Genomic DNA, 26642 nt, shown 5'->3' on the forward strand with positions numbered 1-26642 from the left:
CCTCCCTTCTTCTAGAAATAGGAAGATTGTGAAGATTACCAGATAATAGAAACATGATAGTATCATTTTATAGAAACAGAGTGGAAGAGGTAACATGAGATATAAGAAATATAAATATAAATGGAACCAAAAAAGAAGTACAAATGGACCAAAATGTGTTTCATATATCAGAAAAGTCAGAGGAGTGCCAATAATAACATAGTCATCCAGACATATCTTACTAGCAGAGGACCTTCTTGTATTATTATGTTTCATCTCTGCTTTTGATAAAGTCAAGTTGAATGAACTTATGTTGAGAAAGAGCAAACGAGGGAAATCCAGCAGTGGAGGCTCAGTCTTGCCCATTCTGCTGTGATCACACCTCCTCTGAACTTCCACAGACGTTTGGGACTCCAAGGTACTTTTCTTCTGTGCAAGGACATTCTGAGACAAACACATGTTGCGCTCATATGTTATCCCTGGATTTTAGCTTAATTCTTCCAGTGTTGAGAATCATGCAGCTCTCTTACTTTAGTTTCTTTACCTGTCCTTTCCTCTTCTGGCTTATGTTACAATGCCCTCTTTTGGTTCACTCAGACACCAACAGAAAGGAGGTACTTGTCTGGTCTTTCCACTTATTTTTTTCTTTGATCTTATGTCAGATTACATTCTCAGGAGTCCTTTGACTTCATAATTACTAATGATTTTTGGTTTCCCACTCCCCAAAGACATCACAAATTAGATTTTCTCCCATTCTTCTCGGCAAACAGCTTAGCCCACCCCTCTGGCTGGCCTTTGCTTTGCTTACTGGCTATTCCTTGTAGCCAGTCCTGCAGGACATGCCAAACCATCCTACTTTGTCTTCCATTTTTAGGTGAGGTGAAATTCACATCAACTTAACCATTTTAAAGTGAACGATTCAATGACATTTAGCACATTCATAATGCTGTGCCACCACCACCTCTATCTAGTTCCTAAATATTTTTATCAGCACCCCCTCCAAATCTTATTTTCTGAAATCCAGCATTCCTAAAGAGTTTTCTTTTGTATTTTTACTCTGCTTCCCTGTGAAGGTAACATTCTTGTTAATGCTTCCTTTGCTGGGGCTGTTTTTGCAGGACAATAGATCTGGCTCAGTATTGTTTTTTCATTGCAATACAAGCATTCCCCAAACCCAGGTGGGTATGACCATGTGACATACAGGTCAAGGGTACCCAATATCCAGATACTTACAGAATAATGTTCAATGAAAAGGAAGTCATCCTTTATAGTATGATGCCAATTTAATTTAAAATCACATATATATATATATATTTATACTCATATTCCTGCTCATCAGAATGTTATTACTGGTTGCATTGAGATGGCGGGTTAATGAGTTATTTAAATTTTCTTCTTTTCTCCATTTTCCTAAGCCTCTACATTGGGCATAAGTGTGTTTATAAATGGAAAATAAATATTTTTTAATGTAGCGGTCAGATATGAACATATTAATATAGATGTAAACTGACATGTTTAGAGTAAATGGAATTGACCCTACTGTCCACAAATGTGATGGGTCATGTGACCTAATTCATTTACCATGTTAGAGGTCACCTAGCTAATCTGTAATGATTATAGTTCCAACCTCGTAGGAGTTTATCCCTTTGAGTCGAATGAAAAAATATCTTTACCTGACAGGAGTATCAATAATTCATTAGAAATGAAAGTGAAGTAACTAATGGAAGAACAGGTCTACATCAGGCACTTGGGAAAAATTCAGGGAAAATGGATTTATCCTCACAAAAAGTCTACCATCTCCATATTTATGAACTTTACCACTAGGCAGTGATGATTTGCCAAATAGAAAAGTATTATCTATTTTTGTTGCAATACACTGCAAAAATGTACTTTTTACGGCAATAGCCAAGAGCTGCAACAGAATTCAAAATGAAAAGATGCTGGAACTTAGAGTTCATTATTTAACACTCTGCTTTTGGTTTTACCTGGTTCTGTTTGCAGATCAATTTATGAAATACATTAGAGCCCAGATAATTCTCTAACACAGGAGTCAGCTAACTATGGCCCCCAGCCAAATCTGGCCTGCTGACTGTTTTGTCAATAAAGTTTTATTGGAACACAGCTGTGCTCATTTGCTTCTGTATCTATGTCTGCTTTCATGCTACAACAGCAGAGTTGAGTAGTTGTGTCAGAGAGCGTATGTCCACAAACCCTGAACTATTGACTCTGGTCATTTACAGAAAGTTTGCTAGTCCCTCATTTAACACACCAAAGAGTAGTTATTCATCACATCAAAGGAAGCATGAAATTTATCTAAGGAAAATTTTCATACTAGGTCTTTAGCATGAGGGAATATATAGTTTACAGGTTTTGTTGGTATAACGATTGAAATTTAGGAATTCCAGCTCTTGTTTCCCCCATCATTGAAACTCTTCAGTATTGTGCTCACTTCAGCAGCACATATACTAAAATTGGAATGATCTAGAAAAGATCCACAGGGCTCTGTGGAAGGATGACATGTGAAACTTTTCAGGGTTTTAACTTTAAATGATAGGCTGGTTGAGTTATAAGTTGGTTCGTTTTTCCTCCCTAATCAGTAAAAACAACTAAAGAAAAGGAAGGGTGGAGTTCCAGAAAAATCTGTGTCCTAGGCATATTAAGTGCATAATCAGCTATAGCAGTGGATTGATTATTTCTTGCTGGACAGGAACAGAAAACAGAATGACTTTGGTAATGTATAGAAATTTAACCTGATGCAACATACAAGATTTAGCTAGTCATGTTTCCTTGATTTTAAACATCCAGATATTTGAAATATCCCAATGACCAACAGCAAAGTGAACACCTTTCATCTCTGTGCTTCAGCTCATGAAAACTCAGCCATAAATAATTCAAAAGTGAACAGGACACACAGTGTTAAATGAACCACAGGTCATGTATGGAAGGAAAAAAAATACCTGAAAATGTGACCTTGGATGAGTGATTTAGAATTTAGATTCCAGGGGCACCTGGGTGGCACAGTGTGTTAAAGCCTCTGCCTTTGGCTCAGGTCATGATTCCAGGGTCCTGGGATTGAGCATCGAGCATCGGGCTCTCTGCTCAGCAGGGAGCCTGCTTCCTCGTCTCTCGTCTCTCTCTGCCTGCCTCTCTGCCAACTTGTGATCTCTGTCTGTCAAATAAATAAATAAATAAAATCTTAAAAAAAAAAGAATTTAGATTCCAGAATAAGAAAAGTGAATTGCTCAGTGTTAGATTTCACATGACATTTTTTGAATTGAGGGTTCTTTTAAGAAGCAAAATTTTCTACTGCCAGAATTTTGGTTACAGTTATGATTTTTAAAATTTTAAAATATTTTCCTCTTCCTAAAGAGAGATTGCTGTGTTTACTACCACTTTCAAGCAGGAATGAATGTACGAGGTGTATAGAGGCAATTCGAGCCACCATTGAACAGGATTTTTTCTCTTTGTGGAATGAGGGTAGATTTGTTGACACTATCTGTTACTCAATTGCAGATAACAGGAGAAATGAAAAACCAGAGTAGGCACATTTAAATGTCTAGTGCGGACTCATCAGCCAGGGAAGGAAAAGCAGCTGTGCTGTAGGTTAAGTGGGTTTTACTAAAAATATTTATTCCACGTTGCTTTTGAAAAATCTGTCACAATCAAAACCTTTGTGCTCATGATATGGGGGATGTGATAAACAGGATAAGAGAGCTCATTCTGCTTTTTCATGTGTTTCAGATGTGTATAGACCCTTCGCTGTCCGTAGCTCTGGGGGATAAACCACCCCCATTGTATCTCTGTGAAGAATGCAGCCAGAGGATTGCAGGGTAGGTATATGGGTCCTCCAAGAAAAGGAAATAGGGCAACAAAAGAAGATAAGAACAATCAGTTGGACTTAAATTGGTCCCATCACTCGCATTTCCCAGTAGCCTTTTTGTTTTTGAAAGGTTGCTTTGTCAGATATCTGACAAACAGCAAACTTTAATTAGAGAGATTTAAGCTTTGAAAAGTTGCAGTATTTCTCTCCATGGGATAAGTAAAAGCAATTCCATGGAATAAAACAGCTCCAAATTTCAAGCGACCCTGTTAAAAAAGGCCACAGAGAAAAATAAAAGAAGACCATGGCTTTCAAATATGAGGTGTAATTCAAACGGATTCTCTCTGTTTGTTAGTTTCACAGAACCACACTGAGCACAACCACACTTGTACTGAGCAGTACAAGTCATGCTGTGCTTTGGTTCGCTTAATTAGCATCTGGAAAGTATCATTTAAAGATAACTGAATATGATGAAATGCCTATAATTTATAATTTAGCTAAAATGCATTAGACATTCAAAAAGTTTATTATGATAGTGCTCTTAATTACATTTCCTTTCTATTGAAAACCTTCTAGCAATAGTGTACAGCTTATAAACATTCACGTGGACGGGTAACATTGAAAAGAAGCTCAAAAATGAATTTTGTTTTTCTTTCTAGGGACCACAGTGAATGGTTGATTGATGTTCTTCTGCCACAAGGTATGGTTTACTTCAGAAAGGATGAATAATAAGTAATCATGACTAATGGCATGGTTGGTTTCTCTCCTTTTGTACTGTATTATTTTATAAAGATAGTAACCAAAGTATTATATTCTATGAATTGTCATTGCAATGAAGCATTATATCAGTGTCTTGCTTATATCCACACATTTGGAAAGAAGAGGTATCATCTCAACCAAAATTAAGAGTAGATGTTGGAGTTAGGATTCCGTATGACAGAAGCCTTGCTGAATTATGTCTTGGGAGATTTTCTGTGTATATAACAGGCATTGCCAATGGTGTTTGCTGTGCCAGGTCACAAAGAGAATAGGGAACATAAGTGGGAAGAACACTGAATAAGTCTTTCTCCTACCACTAGTAATAGTTCTGCGTTTTTAGGGAAAATCATTTAATTGTTCAGAGACTCAGTCTCCCCAGTAAAGTGGGGATAAAATATATGTGACTCACCTCAATGAAAGATGGGATGGGGTAGTGCTCGTAGTTTGTTAAAGTTCTGAAGGCCATGTCTGATAAGTCGGCAGGTCCCAGACAGAGCATTCCTTTACATGTCTGGAAGCAGGTATTCCAGCTGCTTAATTGGAGGCTGAAGTGACCAGGGGAAGTATTAATGACAGCAGAGGAAAGATGGAAGGTGAGAGAAGCTGGGGACATACTGAGCACACATCAGGCACACAGGAGGACTTCAGAGGTAGATAATAAAAGACTTTCTATGAAAGACCATATTTAAAAAGAAATGTAAAAACCTTACGTTAACTAAATTCTGTGAACATTAAAAAAAAAAGTAAAGTGATTTTCTTGATGATAATTACACTATTTCTTTGTAGTCCTCATTTTTTAAAAAAAGATTTCATTTATTTATTTATTTGAGAGAGAGAGAGAGCGAGCACATGAGCAGGGAAGAGGGGCAGAGGGAGGAGGAGAAACAGACTCCCCACAGAGCAGGGAGCCTGATGTAGGGCTGGATCCCAGGACTCTGAGATCATGACCTGAGCTGAAGGCAAATGCTTAACCAGCTGAGCTTCCGAGGTGCCCCCTATGGTCTAACTTTTAATATTAGGTCATGTCACCCTTAAGAAATAAATTACCTTAGTGAGTGCTTTACATCTATAAAATGAATAAGTAATGTCACCTCTAGATCCTTCAAAGACACATTCTGAAAAATTTCATAAGAATATCTGTAAAAAGATCTGGGCTTGTATGGGTAAAGGTAAATTTTTCCCCCTTAAATTAGACTACCCTGTTAATGAACTTACAGTGTTCTGAAGTGAAGCCCATAGTCAGGTTCTAAACTACATTTTTAAATATCAGAAATGTTGGTGAATTCTGGTCACCTTTTCCAGATGATATTCATCTCTGGAAGCAAACTTATAATAACTTAACAATTATTTATCTAGAGATGGGACACTGATCTCAGGTTAAGATAAACTCTAAGATATCAAACTGTTAAATGACCATTAATTATACAAAACCAATTTTAAAAACTGAGTTGTAAGTTTCTATGATTTGGCACCCACCAATGCATAATTTCCAGACAGTCTGGGGGACATTTACCTTTGATCTTTTAAATAAATTGTAACATAGACTATACTGTAAGTAATGCATTAGTTCATTTTTTGAACACTTACTATTTCAGGGGAATGTTAACATATATTTGGAAAAATTATTTTCAAGTATTCTCGAACATTAGTTTTCATGGAAATACTTGGTATACCCACTACAAAGAGTTTGTATCCATTTGTTAAGGTCAATCCCGGAGTAGACTGTGATTTGACAGCCTAACTCCAACTGGCCAGTTGGGTTTGAAAATTGCTTGCTCTGAAATGACATGCAGCTAGTTTTACACTAGTTAAGGACTGATATAAATCAATAGTTCAAGTCTGAGTAATCCAAGTTAGTGAGTTTTTTCTACAGTTTTGAAATAGCAAATCATCTCCATGGTGAAGCTCTAAATATATCACATCAAGTCAGTGTAATGGTATAACGGAAGAGCAATAAACAGGGAATCCAGAGGCGTTGTCTCGAAATCTGCCTTTATCATTGATAGCCTGTGTGATCCTGAAGAAGCCGTGCCAAGGGGTGCCTGGGAGGCTCAGTTGGTTAAGCATCTGCCTTCGGCTCAGGTCATGATCCCAGGGTGCTGGGATTGAGTCCCTCATCAGGCTCCTTGCTCAGCGGGAAGCCTGCTTCTTCCACCTGCAGCTTTCCTTCTCTCTCTCTCTGGCAAATAAATAAAACCAATAAAATCTTAAAAAAAAAGGAAGTCATGCAATTCTCAATTTTGTTCTGTCAAACGAGGAGATGAGATGAATGTTATGTTGCTTTGGTTTTGACATGATCTGAATTCTGAGTCATGTCCAAGGAGGTTGAACTACTTGTAGGAATAGGTGAAGTATTTGAGCACACACACGTTCCTGACCTCATCAAACACGGGTAGATGACCATTAATAAGACAGGAGAGAAGCTATTTGGGCCAAGTCTAGAGGTTGTGTTACTAAGCTTGTTTTTACTCCCCTGTGTGGCTGCCCTTATTTAAAATGGGCTTTCTTTGTTGATATGTTGTGTACCTTCCCCTTACAGCTGAAATATCTGCTATATGTCAGAAGAAGGTAAGAGCAAACCATCCGTGTGGTGGGGCATGATTTGCTGTGTGTATGTAAATTCATTCATTGACATCTGCCTCATTTCTGCCCCCTGGTTTCCCAGTACATACATGTCACTGTATTCGTGCAGGGGGAAAAGAAATGATTTAGCATGCAAGATTGCTATGTCTGAATGCTCTCTGTTTTCATTTCTGCTTTTGCTCACCCATCTTCTGCACAGTGTTTTTGATGAGTAATCTGAAACGAAAGCACACGTGTAACTCTAATCACAAAAAGCTTTAAATGACCAAGTAGAACATGCAACATAACTTTGGTAAAGGATATATCTTGTATGCTCAAAATCTTTCTTGTTTTGAAGTGGAGTGCCAATAGTCCGATACATGTGTGTCAAACATACCCAGACTGACAATAGATAGAGAATATTTATTTGTATGTAAGCTGAATGGTATCTCTAGTTAAAGATTCCACTTTCAAATTTTCTTTAGCCACTTTTTATGAAAGTTTCCCTAAGCCATTTCCATCCTCTTTCTTTTTCTAGTTGAACGTATAAGGAAAGGTAGTGTGGTGTCATACAGAGGACTTTGGATTAGTTGGTTGAAACACTTGGTTTCTGGCCGACTCTGTCCCTACCTACCTATGAGACTATATACAAGTCATTTAAACATTTTAGGACTTGGTCATAAATGGGGACCTTTAGAGGGCTATTTCAGGGCTGTTGCACATACTAATCCTAAAATGTTGTGGCTTAGTAACAATAGGTATTTGTTGCTAATTCTGTGAATTGACAATTTGGCCTATACTCAACTAGGCTGTGCTTTTGATAAACTCCTCTAGGCTCACAGTGAGCCTGCAGTCAGCTGCTTGGTAGTCTACGGATTGGCTGGTCCCCGATGACTTCATTCCCATATCTGGGCCACAGCTGGAGCAGCTGGAATGGCTGGGATGACAGGGGTGTCTTGCTCTCCCTCTTGCCATTATGTGTCTCATCCTGCAGGGAACGAGGCTGGATTTGTTCGCTAGGCGACAGTGTTAGAAGTGAATGAGATTTACTGAATTGCAAAGGCCTTTTGAGACAAATTTCAGAGTCACATAGCATTCCTTCTGCTGCCTTCCACCGGCCAAAGCAAGTCCCCAGGCCAGCCTAGATTCAAGGAGAGGAAAATAGACTTCTCCCCTTTATAGAAGGAGTGACGAGAATTCTGTGGTCACATTTATGCTACCACAATCCACCCTCTGGACATAATTACTTGCATTGCTTCCAAATGTAAAATTCTTCCACCACCTCAGACCTCCGAAAGTCTTAAATCCATTTATGGCTTCAGTCCATCATCTTGTGATCTGCATATGGTCTGGTCCCTGATGAAACTCCTTGGGTGAAAATTCTCTTGCTCCAGAGACGTGTGAACTAAAAAGGCAAGTTATCCCCACCCCCACCCCTGTCCCCGACCCTACACACAGTGGTGAGATAGGGAGAGGATGACAGCTGTGGGCCTCCGTTCAGAGGAATAAGGGGAAGCACATCGCTATCTGCGGTTGATAGCTCTTCCAGCCACGAATATGTCAGTGGTTCTTCCATTGGTTCTCCAAGGCTGGAGGATGTACCTTGACAAGGATCTGGTTCTACTTCCTGGGAGTAGTTTCCTCATTGTTGTTTTCCTGAATTGTTTGCTCTATTCTCTGAGACATCTTTCTTTTCCAAGAAGAATGGTGCATGTTGTAGCTGTGGGACTTTCTTAGCTTGTCCCCTGCATGTATCCCGCAGACTTCCTTTCATGTTGAATGATGTCTGTCCCCTTTAGTCTAAGTTGGTGACCCTTTTGCTAGGAAGACTTACTGTAAAACTCTGGGTTTTCAGTAAATCTCATTGGAGTTCAGTGCCCCCAAACTACATCTGTAATTCTTTTGGGGACAGTCCTTTCTATACTTTGGGCATTTTGGTCTGCCCTTAAAATTATTAGAAGCCCTGTTCTATCTGAAAGGCTCAACTAGACATCGCCTTATATCCTTCTGAAGTTTTAACAAAGGACCGTGCAGCCAGTCAGCGTACTTTTGATTTGATTTTTATCCTGAGGCTATTTCCTACTTTGAGAATCTTTTTATAAGCCAGAGAGACAAGGATGAGAAACAGTTTTATATTCCAAATGAGCAGGTCTGCTGTTATACCTAACTTATTTGACACCAGAGTGGATCTTTTTTTTTTTTTTTTCTTAACACTGCCCTCCTTTTTACAGCAAAATTAGTTTTAGTAATAAGTTTCAAATTAGCACATTTTTATTATCCTTTAATACATGTTGTATTTTATATTTGGAGAACATTCATTAAATTCATAACGGTTCAGAATTGTTTGAGCTTGCTTTGGGTAAAGTTTGTGTTGGCCTCTTTTGAAGGACATAGTCCTGCATTTGCACAGGGGTTTTGAAATAAATAGCAAGATTGTAAAGGTAAAGAGACAGACTTTGATTTATTTCAATTCTGTCATTCTATGAGCCAGGTTGGAGGTTTTTTTTTTTTTTCTTTCATGTTTAAAATTCAAAGTAGTGAAACAGAGTGCCTGGGGAAAACCATGCTCAGCGGAATCTGAATCTAAGGGAAGTCTCTCTAGTTGGCTTTTGAAAGGAATGCATATAGTAGAGTCCACATGGGTGGAAGACTGATGGTGGCTTGGAAATACATTACTAAAACTTAGTGGGAACCACAACAATTGTTTGGAACTGGAACCAGCCAAATGCTATTTTGGGGTAAAGTTTTATTTTATTTTATTTTATTGCTGATATTACTTAGAATTGAGAGCACATGGTGATAAAGCAGGTCGACTCTTGATTGATGTTCCAGATGTTAATATATGCAACGTATCCAAATAACTGTGTAAGAAATCACTCAAAAGCTGGCAGTATTAAACAACCACCATTTAATGATGCTCATAGATTCTGTTGGCCGGGGATTTGGACAGGGCACAGTCCATAGCCTGTCTCTAGCTGATGATGTTTGAGGCCTCACCTGGGAAGACTTGAATAATTGGGGGCTGGAATTATCTAGAAGCTTCCAGATCATGTGTCTGGGCTCTGGGATGGGATGACTTGAAGGCTGGGCTTAGCCAGCACTGTTGACAAGAGACTTAGTTAGGTACACACTGCCTCTCTACATGGCTTGGCCATGGTAGAGTTCTGAGTATCCCAGTGAGGAACCATCTGAGAAGAGAACATTTCAAGATGCTCAGAGAAAGCTGCATGTCTTTTGGAAATCTGACCTCAGAAGTCATATAGGCATCACTTCTGCCATACTTTATTGGTTGAAGCAGCCCATTTAGATTCAAGACAAATGGGCACATACCCAAGGAAGCCAATCCAAAGAGCCTCATCCACAGCTGGACTTGATTTAGATGACAAGACCTTGAACCTCCAGCCAAGAATTTGCACGTGGGAAGAATGTAAATAATTTGCAACCAGAAAATATGAGGGTAAACTGCAGGCCTTAAACTTCAGGACTTTATTATAGTGAATAACTTCCCAGTAAACCCATATCCTCATCCTATTGTTTATGGAATAGTGGGAATCCTAGAGGAACAAGGACGAAGTATAACCTAGAGGAAGAAATTAAACACTAAGAATATACTCTGCCATATACCACACGGCTAGGTGTGGTATTGGATTGATGGGTAGCAGAAGCCCCAAACCAATAAGGATTCATGTGCTTCCAGAATAAAAGTTAGTGTATGAAAAAGAAAGAAAGGACACAGCAGGGAAAGTACACCACATGGTGAAGTCAGGACTGACCTGGATGCTTACAAGACTTGGGCCTCAGTTGCAGAAGAAACATACTGTACTTTAACAAATAATTAAAAAAAACTTTATTAATAAGTAAAAAAAATTACAGAAAATTTAAACTTGCTTTTATGATTCATTGGCCTGTGTCCTATTCAGAAGGTGCGATTTCTCAGCACTAGGACCCAGGGCCTCATGCTAAAATCGAAGTGGAAGAAACCTTCCTTTGAAACGGTCATTCCGATAGCCAGTTCAATAGGTTGTCAGTGGTTGATATAGGCTTTGTGCCTCCTTCCTTCTTCTATCTCCTCAAAAGATCTGTCATGGGAGGGGGAAGCTCTCAAATCTTCACCAAGCTCTGTGTTCATAATGGCCTAGGGTATGACATTCCCTAGAGCTGTTCAAATCTTTATAAGCTCCACTGAAAGGCTGAAAAGCTCTCGGGACACAAGACGTTGAGTATGTGGTGTGGCATCTCTGACAAGCTCAGGACACACATTTCTGTGGAGGTCAGGAATTTTCCCTGACAGCTCCTCAGATGGCTTCCTGATGGTGCCTCTCTGCTCTGCCTTTTGTCAGGGCAGCTCTGAGTAGCCCTTCTGGACTCCGGATTCTCTCTGCACCCCTACTTTTCTCATTGGCATCCTTTCCTCTGCAGATTCCTTGCCTGTAGCTGATGTCAGCCTCTGATTCTGTGAATGGTTCTCGCTGTGTTTTGCTATGTTCCCGTGGTGTCAGTCGAGCTGTTTGTCATATTCTTTAGGTCTTGAGGGAAAGAGTGCTGGTGGGAGTGGGCGGCCCGCTTGGGGCCATCAGCTCATGCAACCCAGGCTCCCTCCCTGTCACACAGCAAGGACCCAGGAGCTGTGGTGGAAATCTGCTCTGCCAGGGGTGGATAAAATAATGTTGAAGGTTTAATCTGGGGGTTAAAATTATTCATTTCCTGTTCTGATGTGCTATGATGCACTCTCTTCGGGTCACAGTTTCAGGGGCTTTTCCTCCCTATTTCTGCTGAAAACTCTTGAAACACTAACTTGAAATAATCCAGAAAGAACCCCATCCCCACCCCATGACTGAGGTAACTTTACAGAGGGCTTCCCAACACAGTTCCACTCACATTTAGGATGTTCCTGCCACTCAGCTAGTAGAACCCACTTCTTACCTTTATTTTTAACTATGCCTCGGATAGTTAAAGACAACCTGTCTTGTAGAAAGTTTAGAAATGTGCGGCCACTTCCGGTGCCCCCTTAGCTTTCCATTTGCCACCTTTACCTCATTGATCAGTGTTGGCTGATTGATTGATTGATTGATTGATTGATTTTTTTTTTTTTTTCCTCTAGAACTGCAGTTCTCATGTAAGAAGAGCGGTGGTCACCTGCTTTTCAGCGGGGTGCTGTGGCCGTCACGGAAACCGGCCTGTTCGGTACTGCAAAAGATGCCACTCGAATCATCACAGCAATGAGGTGGGGGCTGCCTCGGAGACGCATCTGTATCAGACCTCCCCTCCGCCCATCAACACTCGGGAATGCGGCGCCGAGGAGCTGGTCTGCGCGGTGGAGGCGGTGATCAGGTAACTGGCAGCGGGTTTCGGGGCCCGCCCCAAACACCACCTTGGCTTTGAGCCACCCTGCGCGCCCCGAGATGTGTAAAGTTAATTCAACTTCAGGGGCTCCCAGCCCAGCCTCTCACCTGCCATCATGCAGTGACGATGTTTTCATTCATTCATCCCATATTTATTTTATCGATTGTACCAGGCATGTGTTAGGCGCTTGAGAGACAGAAGAGAATACGATGGTGTCTGTGCCTTCAGATTACTCTTGGAGGGACTATAACAACCGAAGCACTCAGTTGCCATCCACTGTGGGAAGTCCTGTGGGAGAGAGCTGAGGGTCTCGGGGGAAATGAAGAGCGAGGGGTGGGAAGAGGGGTACCCCCCCACCAACCACGCACAGTGAAGTGCTGGAGAACTCGAGGTAATTTGGTACCGGGGTAAACCAGCAGGCTCTGCCGAGAGTGCAGGGTCCGGTTCTGCACTCTCGGAAAGCTTGGGTCTTTCCGTCCTATCATGTGACAGTAAAAGGAGCTTTGGAAATGATAATTTCCAGACTCGTTCTCTTTTTGTATAACATTCTCTTTTTGTATAACATTCATCGAGGCAAGATTTTTAAAAAAATTAAAGAAATGGGGCGCCTGGGTGGCTCAGTGAGTTAAAGCCACTGCCTTCGGCTTGGGTCATGATCCCATGATCGTGGGATCGAGTCCCATATCGGGCTCTCTGCTCAGCAGGGAGCCTGCTTCCCCCTCTCTCTCTGCCTGCTGCTCTGCCTGCTTGTGATCTCTGTCAAATAAATAAATAAAATCTTAAAAAAATTAAAGAAATAATATTAGAATGTCAGTTGTAGGAGTAGGGACTCTTTTCTGTGTCTCTTACTCCAGTGGCTGACAGGTGTAGAGATGAATAAATGTGTGTCACATGGAACATTACGGAAAGCGAAAAAAAAAATAGTCACCCATACTCCTATCTTCATGGTCAGTTTTGCACATGTTCTTCTGGTTGTATTCAAATACACTTCTTATTTATGTGACTGTAATCACAGTGTATCTGCAATTCTTTTTGGTGTAACGTTATACCATGAGCTCTTTTGCATGTCATTATACAGTTTCCATGTTTACCATTTTTAGTGGAAACAAAATTTTCATCTAGATTATTTCCCCCCACCTTAGATTTGTAGCTTGCTTCCATTCTTTATTATTATAAATTGCTCTTGATAAATATTTTTGTGAACAGTGCTGTTTCTGTATTTTTAATTTTCTTAGGGTGGATGACAGATATGGTTGGCTGGGTCAAAGGGTATGAATAATTTCATGGCTACTGATACATTACCAAACAGATTTTCAGAGTATGTATATGAATTTATAATGCCAACAGCACTGTATGAAATGGCTAGTTTTTGCTACATCCTTGCCAACACTGGGTTTTTAAAATTTTTCTTTTTTAAAAAAGATTTTATTTATTTATTTGGGAGTGTGTATACAAGCAGACTCCTTGCTGAGTGGGGAACCTAACACAGAGCTCTATCCCAGGACCCCTGAGATCACCACCTGAGTGGAAGTCAGATGCTTCACCTATTGAGCCACCCAGGTGTCCCCACTGGGTTTTATTTTTTAAAGATTTTATTTATTTATATGACAGAGAGACAGATCACAAGTAGGCAGAGAGGCAGGCAGAGAGAGAGGGGGAAGCAGGCTCCCCACTGAGCAGAGAGCCCGGTTTGGGACTCCATCCCAGGACCCTGGGATCATGACCCGAGCCGAAGGCAGAGGCTTTAACCCACTGAGCCACCCAGGCCACCCTGGGTTTCATTTTTTAAACTTATGACTTGTTTAGCAGATTAAAAAAGGAGTCTTTGTTGCTCATTTTCAAATCTTTGAATATTAGGTATTGAATATTTTTCGATTTGGGTATAGATTCCTCAGTCCCTCCTTGTACCACGCATCTATGTCCACCGAACTTCAGATTAGACACAGGGGAAGTACTGATGTCTAGTGGGGTGGGCGGTGGCCTGGAAGCGGGAGCGCTTCAGTCGTGCTTGATTCTGACTGACAGGAGGAAGCAGCCTCTTTGCGCCTCAGTCTGTCCATTTTTGAAATGGGAATGGAGTACAAGGAAGGGACGGAAGTTAGGCCTGGGGCAGTAGCTCCTGCCAGTTGAAAGGAGAGCGATGAGGCAGGCTTGAGGGAGTACTCATGAAGCAGTACCTCTGAGTGGGTCACCGCCTGGAGTGTGCGTTTCGGCGGCCTGACCGGACGCTGCTCGCCTTTGGCAGCTTGTTGAAAGAGGCCGAGTTTCACGCAGAGCAGCGGGAGTGTGAGCTGAACCGCCGGCGGCAGCTGGGCCTTTCCTCGTCCCGCCACTCCCTGGACAACGCTGACTTTGACAACAAGGACGATGACAAACACGACCAGCGCCTACTCAGCCAATTTGGAATATGGTTTTTGGTAAGAAAATAATTCCCCGCTTTCTTATTTCTCACGACAGCATGGCACCGATGAGGAACATTTCCTTCTTTTTAAAGAAGCAAATAGTAATTAGTGAAAAATGAATCGTAGCAGTGCTACTCTACGTTCCAGGATAGTGACTCTCAACCCGGGGCTGCCTAGTAGATTTCCCCAGGAAGGCTTTTACAGAATACCCAGATCCCACCCCAGAATCTTGAGAACTTTTTAAAAAGCTCCCCGGTTGATTCTAATGAATAGCCAGTATCAAGCCTATTGGCCAGACCCTGGGCTGTTTGAAATGCACCTTTGACGGGTAACAAATGGGAAAATTGCTAGGGTATGTTGTGAAACCTTGGAGTCAATATAATTTACAGATCATTCACATCCCACTTATATACATGACATTTTTCCTGAAAGTTCAGTCTCTGTGGTACTTTTTGTGTAATTATGGCAAGTCTGCATCTAGCCAGAAAAAGTAGAGCCATATTAACACAAGGAAGTTGACTGTTTTTGACTGATTCACTGGCAACATTCATTCAGTAAAGATCAAACATTCTGTTTCCAAATTCTGCACAAGCTGAACTTGCCAGTTATGTAGAGAAGCAGGCTTTTGTTTTTGCCCATTGGAGACAGATTAAGTCTCCATTGGAATACATCTCTTTTATGCTTTCACATGGTTATCTGAAAAAGTCATGTTTTGTTTTGTCTTACCAAATTGGTATTTAATTGTTAATTTCACATGTTTTGCTCCTAGAACTTATTATCTAATGATACAATGATTGCTATTATGAACTCTTGGAAGGCAAGGGTAGCATTTTCTTTATTCTGTATATTCCTGACCCCTACTAGAGTGCTTAATAAAAGATTATTACAGAATGAATAGTGAATAAATGATGAGCTGTTTTTAAAAGCCTATTTATAATGTGGTGAATTAGGGGGCTCTAAGCTTTCAGAATTATTACAGATAGAAAGTCCTTAGCGGAATATGATACTTTTAGAATGGAAATGTAGGTAGATTATTTTTTCACTGAAGGTATTTATGAAATTTCACTTTGCAAACTTAACTTTTTAAAAAGGATTTATCTAGTGTAGATTACAAAATAGATTTCTTATAGGGAAAAAGCCTTATCGAAAGGTGCAGTCTCCAAGGGAAATTACTGTTGCAATCCTTCTTTTCGGCAAGGAACACAGTTTCTACGTTAACCGATTCTCCATCATTTATAAAACTGCTTATTACAAATGGATTACTGGAATTTTTTTTTTTTTGGCTTTTAAACGAATGTGTAATAATTATGTAGAGATGGATAGAGGCTGAAGCAGAGTCTAATCTGCCCATTTGCAGGTGAGCCTCTGTACACCCAGTGAGAACACACCTACGGAAAGCTTGGCCAGGCTGGTGGCCATGGTGTTTCAGTGGTTTCACTCCACAGCCTATATGATGGATGATGAAGTTGGGAGTTTGGTGGAAAAACTGAAGCCTCAGTTTGTCACCAAGTGGTTGAAGACAGTATGTGATGTTCGCTTTGATGTCATGGTCATGTGCCTTCTTCCCAAACCAATGGAATTCGCCAGGGTAAGTGGAGGCCCACAACTCGGACCTTGTTGGAGAGGCATTGGGAGAATCTCTGCCCTTAGTCATTAGCGTGTTATCAGTGTCTGTAGAAGAGGGAGCGTCTCTCCTTATTTTAGTTAATACAGCTGAACTAGGTTGGTTGAGTGACTACATTTTAGGCGATGGGCTGCTCTGATGTTGGCTTGGGATGGGGAAGAATGGCAAGATGAATGTGTGAAGTATCTTTAAGAATTTGAGGGAGGATTCTTTCTGACATTGCTGAACATGTATTTTAATTAAGTAATGGGGAAAAAAAAAGTTTCTCCCTGAGATTGCTAGAGCTCGGTCCTTTTCTGGTCTACTGTCTGTGGAAAGGCTAACATTTGGCTAGGAGCAATTTCTGTGGTTTCACATCTATTTCTAGAGATCAATGGTAGAAATCCCCACCCTCCCATTTGGAATGCCAAAAAAGGCTTACTACGAAGTGCCAAAATGCTCCTTTTCCTCTGACTCTGAGGACGAGTTTCTCTGAGCTCATCCCTTTGCTTCTGCCTCCGTGGATTATAGGCTCCAGATTTTTGGCTACTAAGACCCCATATTTTTTGAAACCAATTTGTGTCCAACCTAGCAAGGTGGATGTCCACAACCAGTTTTTGGCAGGAATATATGAAATTTTTTCAAGGTATTTTCTGAATTTTATTTGTGATTTTTGGGGTTGCTTTCAGTGAGATATTGAAGAATTTTTCAGTCTGAATAAGACATTTCAGGATAAAATAGAGCACAGACCCTCTAAAGGAGTGGCTTTTATTAGATTTCTGGGACACGGAACAGTTCTGTTTATCAAGATACGCTTCTTTCTTCTTTGCTGCCACCTACTGACTCACATATAAAATTGAATTTTTGCATACTGGAAATTCCCTGTTTCATGGCATTCTTCGACTGCGTTGATACGTTTTCTGTTGTTTCTTTTGGAATAGTAAAGGATTGGTCTGCTCAACTTGAAAGATAAGAAGAATTGGGAGGAGAATTTTTCCCCTTCCAACGTGGGTCCAGTGGCTGAGGACCTGCGTATTAATCAGCCACAGACCAAGTCAGGAGAGAAAAGACAAAGTTTATTTACACTTACGCTCAGTACTCAGTCCATCACTGAATACTCGGTGATGGGTAATCCCTCAGTAGCCAGAGCTAAAAGGTGTGTGTGTTGGGTGGGGTGGTATAAGGGCTGGAATGAGAAGATACAAAAGGTTCTCTTGGGCTTTTTGATGTGAGCGGCACTGGGCAGTCTGTCTCCACAGGAGTGGAATTCACAGGCAACTCCCTTTAACGGAAGTGGTATTTTTCAGAAGCTCTGCTTCAGTCAGACAAGGGAAGTTGGGGTAAGGTTTCTCTCTGCATCTTCTTCCGCTCCAGTGTTCTCATTAAAATAATCTTTATACCAAGTCTGGGGGTCTGAGTGTTCCCACCATTTCTCCCATCTGAAACTTCTCCTGAAGTTTCAAAAAAGAAGCACGGTTGATTGCTGTGGATTCGGGTTAGGAACTTGGAAGGGAGAGATCTGTAAAGGAGGCGAGGGCGTAGATTAGGACAAGGAACAGACGGGCAAACAAAACTGAGGTTAATGGTGAGAGTAGACTATAAACATAGTTTCTGAGGCCACAGGGCAGCCAGTCAAGATCTGTAGATGTTGGGCTCAACACACCTTTAGATGATGGAGGACATCAGTGCCCTTGGAGCAGAGCACGGCTGATGGGGGTGTTCGGTGAGCTTCCTGACTGGCCGAGGCTGTTGCCCCAGTAAGCCCTTTGAAGTTCTTAGCAAGTCATCTTGCTCTAGCTGGTGGGGGTTTGGAGCAAGACAGCCTAAATCTCAGTAAGGATTTAGGGGGTCAGGTTTTAGTTTTCAGTGATACCAAGTCAGCAGGGTGGGAGAAAAATTGGAAACATTAGTTACTAAAAAAATGTGCAAGACAAATACCATACGATTTCACTCATATGTGGAATTTAAGAAACAAAACATGAACATAGGGAAAAAGGAAGGAAAAATAAAATAAGATGCCATAAGAAACTCTTAATCATAGGAAACAAACTGAGGGTTGCTGGAGGGGAAGGGGCTTGGGAGATGGGGTACCTTGGTGACAGGCATTAAGGAGGGCATGCGATGGAATGAGCACAAGGTGCTCTGTGCAACTGACGAATCACTAAATTCTACCTCTGAAACTAATAACACAGTATATGTTAATTAAATTGAATTTAAATAAAAATTTAAAAAGTGTGCAAGACAGCAGGATTCAGTTTATGAAGAGGTGAAAAATAGCTCAAAGACAATGAACAGGACTAGAATCTGATAACTCACAAGGGTGGGTTATAGTTTTCCACTGAAACATAAAATCTTTCTTTCCAATCACTGTCATTTTGATCAAAGATAACCAAAGTAAGATTACTTTTTCACAGAGTAAGTCTAGTCTTATTAAATTTGGCCTAATTATTTCTGTAAATGCAGCGAGAATGGTAATTGACCAAATAGAACTTTTCGATGTTCACTTTGCTGGAGTTTTTATGGAGAATCTCACATGGGGCTTTTATAAACCCCTAGGGGTCAGGATGCCAAGTCAGTAACTTGTCATCATACTTCATTTGTAGTGCCTATAGATTTGGGTAAATTTCTCTCTTTTTGAGTTCACCAAAATATTCTAAGCTACATGGCTGGCCAGGAAGTGACATGTCTTATTTGCTTAAAGGCAGGGATTCCCATAAGCCAGGTACCAGGCTGGTTCTTCCAAGAGGGCTTTGTAAGCATTTGCTCCTTCCTTAAAACGGCCTTGCCATATCTGATTCTATGCACATACTTGTAAAATATGACACCCCAGTCAAGGTCTTGGTGATATAACTAGCTTTTCCAATTATGCTCTAATACAAGGAGAACAGATTCTTCTTAAACTTCTGCATGAAAATAAGAATACTCACCAAGAGTTTCTGAACCTTGGAGGGATCAGACGGGGGGACAAAAAAAAACAAATGTTTCATTGTTGTTTACAAAGATGTAATCTACTAGGTTGTTATAAATTATAGATAACTTAAGAAAAACCTTCTCTGGACGCCTGGGTGGCTCAGTGGGTTAAGCCTCTGCCTTCGGCTCAGGTCATGATCCCGGGGTCCTGGGATCGAGCCCCGCATTGGGCTCTCTGCTCAGCAGGGAGCCTGCTTCCCTTCCTCTCTCTCTGCCTGCCTCTCTGCCTACTTGTGATCTCTCTCGGAAAAAAAAAAAAAAAAAAAATCTTAAAAAAAAAAAAAAAAAAAAGAAAAGCCTTCTCTCCAGAAAATAGAACAGTGAAGAGACAGCAATGCTCCAAACTAAAAAAATAAATAAATAAATAAAAATAAAAATGATCATCATTCTTCATAAGTTCATTCAGCCCCATGTAGTTAATTTTTGTTTGGCTTGATCTTGGGTTAGCAGTTGTATGAACCCATGAGCTTCTCTACCAGAATTCTGGAATCCTGGCTCAGGCCCGTGGCATGCAAAGCCATCATATTGCCAGTCATAGTCCTTTACACGGGTCTCAGAGACAGTCCTTTTTACTGAAGTTAAAGCATTCTGTCTAGTGGCTGATTGCAAGAGCTTTCAGGAAAGCATCAAAATAAAACAGTAACAATCTGTAAATGATAAAAGACCTAAAGTGGCTGTAATCAAAGATCTGATGAGAGTAACTGGAATTACAATCACATTCTGCTGTAGTTGTCAGCTATGGGGCAAAGCAGCATGAGGATGTGTCATGAGCAGGAAGGGCACTGACAAATTTCTAGAAGTTTCACAGAACTCCTGAAGTGTTCGTATTAAAAACATTTACCTGTACAAATATAAGCTAGGGAAGGTTAAACATCTTTTTGTATTTGAAGATGCTTTTTGTGCAATTCAACATATCAAGTAAACCTGGTTAGTTTAATGTTTTTTGATTTTTGGGTTTTTTTACTAGAACAGTTAAAGTCCTTTGAGATTTTTCTAGGGGCCCTGTCAGAAATTTGAAAGTCAGTTTGAGATCAGGACTTAATTTAGGATTTGATTTTGGGAAGGTAAAATACAAAAGTTGTAAAAAATGTTAAAAGGTTTAAACACTTGCTTGACCAGGATCATAGGGTCATTGTAAAATAATATTTAGTTATCTGTGTAACCAAAATGACAAAATTTCCAAAGTAAATATAGTTTGTAACATGATTATAAAAAAAGTCAGCTTTTTTTTTTTTTTTTAAATTGAGAAGACTTGGTTCTCTTAAGTAATTGAGGACATGATAAAGACAACATAAATCACAGGAAATTCTGGTAAGACACAGTCTTCATTTCCTAGACACATTACTGAAAAGGTAAAGAAAAACCTTTTGCAATTTCTTATTAAGACCAGACCAATAATCCAAGCAACTTTGTCCTTTTTAGAGAAAGAAAGCCAAAGTCAAGTTGTATACTGGTACACTATTAATATTAAAGCCCATTTAAAAAACCTTATAATTAATCCATTCCATCTTGGCCAGTTTGACCACACAGGCTGCTAAGATTTTCTCTTCTCTGTCCCTGCTCTCCACACCATCCCTTACAACTTTTTATTTCCATTCAGGTTTTTGTCCTTCACTTTCCTCTTTTTTATTTTTATTTTTTAAGATTTTATTTATTTATTTGACAGACAGAGAGAGATCACAAGTAGGCAGAGAGGCAGGCAGAGAGAGAGGGGGAAGCAAGCTCCCTGCTGAGCAGAGAGCCCGACGTGGGACTTTATCCCAGGACCCCGAGATCATGACCTGAGCTGAAGGCAGAGGCTCAACCCACTGAGCCACCCAGGCGCCCACTTTCTTCTTTTTTAACCTGGAGATCCTCACACAACCTCTAAACAATGATGTTAGGGCAGAATGTAATTTGTACATTCCTTAAATATTTTGCAAACAGAGTTTTTTCCTTCACTCATTATTTCTAATGGTTTTGCTTACATATATTGATTATGCTTTTCAACACTTACTAACCTCTATTTTTCAGAGAAAACTGGGAGGTAGACAGTTTGTGAATTGCCTGTCACTGACCAGCATTTTGTAGCATATTGGCAAATTTTATGAATATACTACCTTATAACTTCTGAGCTATTTGCTTCATAGTATAATTTCTCAGTTTGGCAAAAAGAACATTTATTAACAGATCAAAGTATCTTTAGTCTCTCTGTCAAAATAAGGATCCCAAGGTAGATGAACTTATATTCAAGAATTAATGCTTCAGTGTTTTGTCTTATTTAGAAATGATCTAGATATTCAACGAATATCTAGATCATTTCACACAATTTAGTTTAACTCTAATTTCAAGCTGCCAAAAAGATTTTGGGCGCTACTTCTTCCTTTTTTTTTAAGATTTGTTTATTCATTTTATTTTATTTTTTATTTTTAAAAAATTCATTTTAGAGTGAGACAGAGAGCATGAGTGGGGGGAGGGACAGAAGGAGAGGGAGAGAATCCCCAGGCAGAACACCATTTCCCCCACCGGCTGAGTGTGGAGCCTGACACAGGACTGGATCCCAGGACCCTGAGATCATGACCTGAGCCAAAACCAAGAGTTGACCACTTAGCCAAGTGAGACACCCAGATGCCCCTGGAAATTACTTCTAAGCAGACATATTATAAAACACAACTATTGTTGAAATAAAGCTTGTCAGAATAATAATTTAACTTGGGGCGCCTGGGTGGCTCAGTTGGTTAAGGCACTGCCTTCGGCTCAGGTCACCGTGTCAGGCTCCTTATTCAGCAGGGAGCCTGCTTCTCCCTCTCCCTTTGCCTGCTACTCCGCTTGCTTGTGCTCTCTCTCTCTCTGTGTCAAATAAATAAATAAAATTTAAGAAAAAGAATAATCATTTAACTTAATTAAAATGAAATCTATTAGTTTTATAATCTTAAACATCTAGTAAATATAGTATTAGCTTATTTGACTAGTAACCCCGTGTAGAATAAAATTGCTAATCATACCATATTCAGTGCTGATAACTCAGAAGACACAACTGTTTTTACTAGACCAACAATGTAAACTTAGTCTTATTTATCAAAGATTGGCCCAAATTGCATGAACTTGATAAACATTTGGGTTACTTTCTATATTTCTGAGAGTTTGGGGAATATTTAACTTATATAAGCCCCCCCCCTTTTTTTAAAAGATCTTATTTATTTGGCAGAGAGAGACATAGCAAGAGAGGGAATATAAGCAGGGAGGAGTAGGAAATGGAGAAGCAGGCTCCCGCTGAGCAGGGAGACCAATGTAGATCTTGATCCCAGGATCCTGGGATCATGACCCGAACCCAAGGCAGATGCTCAACCAACTGAGCCACCCAGGCACCCCACCTCTTATGTTTTTAAAGCTCATTTGGAATAAGATCTTTTAATGGATTTTATAGACTGACTTGTCAGTACCATTCAGAGGTAAGAAAATATCACATATATACATAATATACCTATACAAACATACAGGCAGACACGAATACAAGTCCCCAACTCATGATTTTTTTGACTTCACGATGGTGCGAAAACAATACACATTCAATAGAAACCTTACTTCAGAATTTGAATTTTGATCTTTTCCTGGGCTAGGGATATGCAGTACGATCCTCTCTCTTTTGATGCTGGGTAAGGGCCGTGAGCCTGACCTCCCAGCCAACCACGTGATCATGGGGTAAACAACCACTACACTGACAGCCCTTCTGCACCCAGGCAACCATTCTGTTTTTCACTTGCGGTCCCCACGGTTCAGTACATTCCATGAGATATTTAGCACTTCATTATAAGATAGACACTGTGTTAGATGATTTTTCCCAACTGTAGGCCCATGTGAGTGTCCTGAGCACACATAAGGTGTGCTAGGCTAAACTGTGCTATTTGGTGGGTTAGGTGTATTAAGTGTGTTTTCAGCTTACATGATTTTTCAACTTACAATGGGCTCATTGGGTCGTAGTGCAATTATGAGTTGAGGAAGATCTGTTGACCTGAATAGGAGACTGTCATAGAAATACAAAACTCGCTAGTTTATATAAGAGTTGGTGCTTATATGCACTTTTCATCCTCACTGTTATTCAAATTGTGTCTCTAACAGATGGAACAAGTGGTTGACCTGTTCAGTGTAAAGGCTAAAGATTTTTATCAGTATGTGTGGAGGAGACCTTCACAATCTTTTTATTGGCCCTGATACGGAATCTCATGAAGGCTGGGGTTCAGCCTCAAGCGGTTACTTATTTCAGTCGGCTAAGAAGTTAACTTTTTTTTTAATTTTTAAGATTTTATTTATTTATTTGAGAGAGAGAGGGAGAGAGAGCACAGAGGGAGAAGGAGAAACAGGTTTCTCACTGAGCAGGGAGCCTGTCCCATGGGGCTCAGTCCCAGGACCCTGAAATCATGACCCGAGCCAAAGGCAGATGCTTAACCAACTGAGCCACCAAAGCACCCCAAGAAGTTAACTTCGTGAAGGCTGGATATGCTAAGGACAATGACAATGGAGGTTTGCTAAGGGGGTTGTTAATTGGAGCTTCTCGGGTGGAGGAGTAAATGTTTCCTGTTTTAGGACAGTAAGCAATAGTACAGGTGAAAGCCAGGCACTGTGGGGCTGAGAGCCAGAGTTATTTTCTTAGATGTTTGCATCTCAGAGAGATAGTGCTGGGTGGTAGGAGATTTACATCTCAAAGGGGAGGGAAAAGATGTAAGCTTTTAGTCACTGGTCCGAGAGGGCTTTGTCTATTAGGTTTTGATTGGAGTAAATAATACATTCTCCTGTGGCATGGAGCTTTTATGAGCCACAGTACAAGGCAGGAGAGGCGTGGGGGGTGGACAACATTATTTGTGCTGAGCCTGAAGTCTTGAGCATGTCTGGGTGGAGTTCTGAGTGGAGAGGAGGGCTCAGAGGAGTGGGCTTGAGGAGGCAAAGGCCTGAGACGGTCACTCCTGGAGTGTTTCTTCAGTGCAGGGACCCTCTTTTCCAATGTCCTGACTGTTTATAGTATCTGCAGGAATCTTGAGATGAAGAGGGGAGGCTTTGGGATTGATAATAAGCATGGATGGGCTTTGGGATACTTCTGGATCCGCGATGATTCTGCAAAGATCCAATTAGTAAGGCGAGGACAGTTATTTCTAATTCTTCAAAGAATGAGATAGCAGTCTTGCTAATAACGTTAGTGAAGGAGCTGGCCTGCCCGATCAACTGCGTTCATTTGAATTCTTTATAACAATGAGAGAAGATTTCCAGCTAAGGGGGAAAAACAGAAGATTCCTATATTCTAAGACATGTAGATTTGGAGCTGTGTGCCTTTGCAATATTTTTATAAATTGTTTGGCAAAGGCTTTAGGATGTTCCCCTTCCCTCTGAGTACACTTTAGCCCAATAAAATTTTGGAGGGAAGTCCTCTATAATAGCTCCTATCAAGCTCTGAATATGGGCCTCCAACTGGGTCATTCACAAGAGGAGGAGGCGGAGGGGAGTTCATGGTGGGGGCAAATTTTAATTTTTGTTCTAAATCTGATTTCTATTCTAGAATTTTGCTGGGGAAGTCTTTTAGGGCTGGCTGTAATCTTTTGTGTGTCTCTTATCAATTTGATCCTCCCATATTGGTAATAGGACATTTATTTAGGATGAGAACATTCTAGAAATCTTTTTAAATATACCAGCTTTGCCAAGTCAAAGGATCCATTGTCTGGCTGTTGACAACTTAGGAACACCACGGAGGTACTTGTTCCAAAATGTGACTCAAAACCAATAGGGCTTTACGTGGCTCACCTATACATTACGCGGTCAAAGGAGTCTCAGCAGGGATATACACCCCACACTGCCAGCGCTGTCAGCATTAGCTCTTCTGAGTCTCTGTGACTGACAACAACAGTGACGACCCCGGAATGTAGTCGCTTCCTAAAAATACCCAGTCAGTCATCTAGGATTGTGGACAATATGATACTAAATAGATATCTGAGCCTCTATTACTTTGATACATTTAATAAGAATATAAGATCTTCACCTAAAACTGGAATTACAAACAGAACCCAAATTTGTGACTTGAGTTTTTTCTGCACTGGAAAATTAATATACTACCTTACTTAGTAAAAATTAGTATGTCTTTTTTGTTCGTGAATTCAACCTGCCTTAGAGCATTTTTAGGAAAAAAATTGTGGCATGATATGCAGCAGAGGGAAAAAGAGGGCTCTTTGCCGCTTTGTTTTCCATAATGAAAAATATTCAATGCAAAGTGCCCAGTAGTAGAAATCTATATTCTTCTGAAGCACAGGTGTAACTACACATATTTTAATGGGTTTGTCCAACTTTAGAAGTAATAATACTCCAATAGTATAGTATTGTATAGTATGCTCACTCTGTTATGAATAAATCTTGGGAATTTTAATTCATGTGTGATCTGGAAAGACTGAAGTAGAATAGTTCAAATTCAGTCTGGAATTGATATTTGGACCTACTTATAACGATTGTTTCTTTTTTTGTAACTAATGGATCCTAGTGGTTTACTGATTCTTACAGATCTCACACTGAAATACTTGGCCCAGGATTCCGATGTAATGGATTGTGGTCTTTCTCCATACCCGTTTCCTTTAGGAAGTCCTTAGAGTATAATCCTAACAGGTGTGTTTTGCTCTTTTCCCCTGTGGCTGTGGAAATGCCATCAGGTTGGTGGATACTGGGATAAGTCCTGCAGCACAGTGACTCAGTTGAAGGAAGGGCTCAACCGAATCCTCTGCCTGATCCCCTACAATGTGATCAGTCAGTCTGTGTGGGAGTGTATCATGCCGGAGTGGCTGGAAGCCATCAGAACAGAAGTCCCAGATAACCAATTAAAAGAATTCAGGGAAGTATTAAGGTGGGTAAGTAGTTTAATGAAGTCACCATAATTATAATGATGTCTAACATTTACTGAGCATGTAATATGTGCCAGGCATGGTGTTAAGCATCTCATGTAATCTTTGTTTATTTTTTAATAGACCTTTAGAGAAATTTGAAGGTGCAAAACAAAGCAGTTGCTAACAGTTGGGCTGAGATGACTTGGAATTGTTCAGAAAAGATTTTGTTCTGTGGAATAATAGATACACCATATTGTTTGCTTATTTTTAAATACAGTTATGGTTTGGATAAAGCGGGGAAAATGCAAAGGGAAAATGTTCTTAGATGCTGGGGAGGAACTCCAATTCCTTAGAAATGCATTTCCTTCTGT

General features: G+C 40.4%; 1 protein-coding gene across 1 annotated transcript in view; it reads left to right on the forward strand.

Moving 5' to 3' along the window:
* The window catches only part of LOC111148642 (unc-79 homolog, NALCN channel complex subunit), a 240028-nt gene that overhangs the window by 92357 nt on the left and 121029 nt on the right, over positions 1-26642 (forward strand). Inside the window, exons 9-15 of the mRNA XM_022505392.1 lie at positions 3721-3809; positions 4459-4499; positions 7098-7126; positions 12222-12451; positions 14709-14880; positions 16223-16453; positions 26101-26291. Coding sequence (XP_022361100.1) covers positions 3721-3809; positions 4459-4499; positions 7098-7126; positions 12222-12451; positions 14709-14880; positions 16223-16453; positions 26101-26291 — 983 coding nt within the window. The remainder of the gene's footprint in view (positions 1-3720; positions 3810-4458; positions 4500-7097; positions 7127-12221; positions 12452-14708; positions 14881-16222; positions 16454-26100; positions 26292-26642) is intronic.

Source organism: Enhydra lutris, unplaced genomic scaffold (assembly GCF_002288905.1).
Source record: "Enhydra lutris kenyoni isolate GAN:26980312 unplaced genomic scaffold, ASM228890v2 scaffoldscaffold20, whole genome shotgun sequence".
Taxonomy (NCBI): Eukaryota; Metazoa; Chordata; class Mammalia; order Carnivora; family Mustelidae; genus Enhydra; species Enhydra lutris.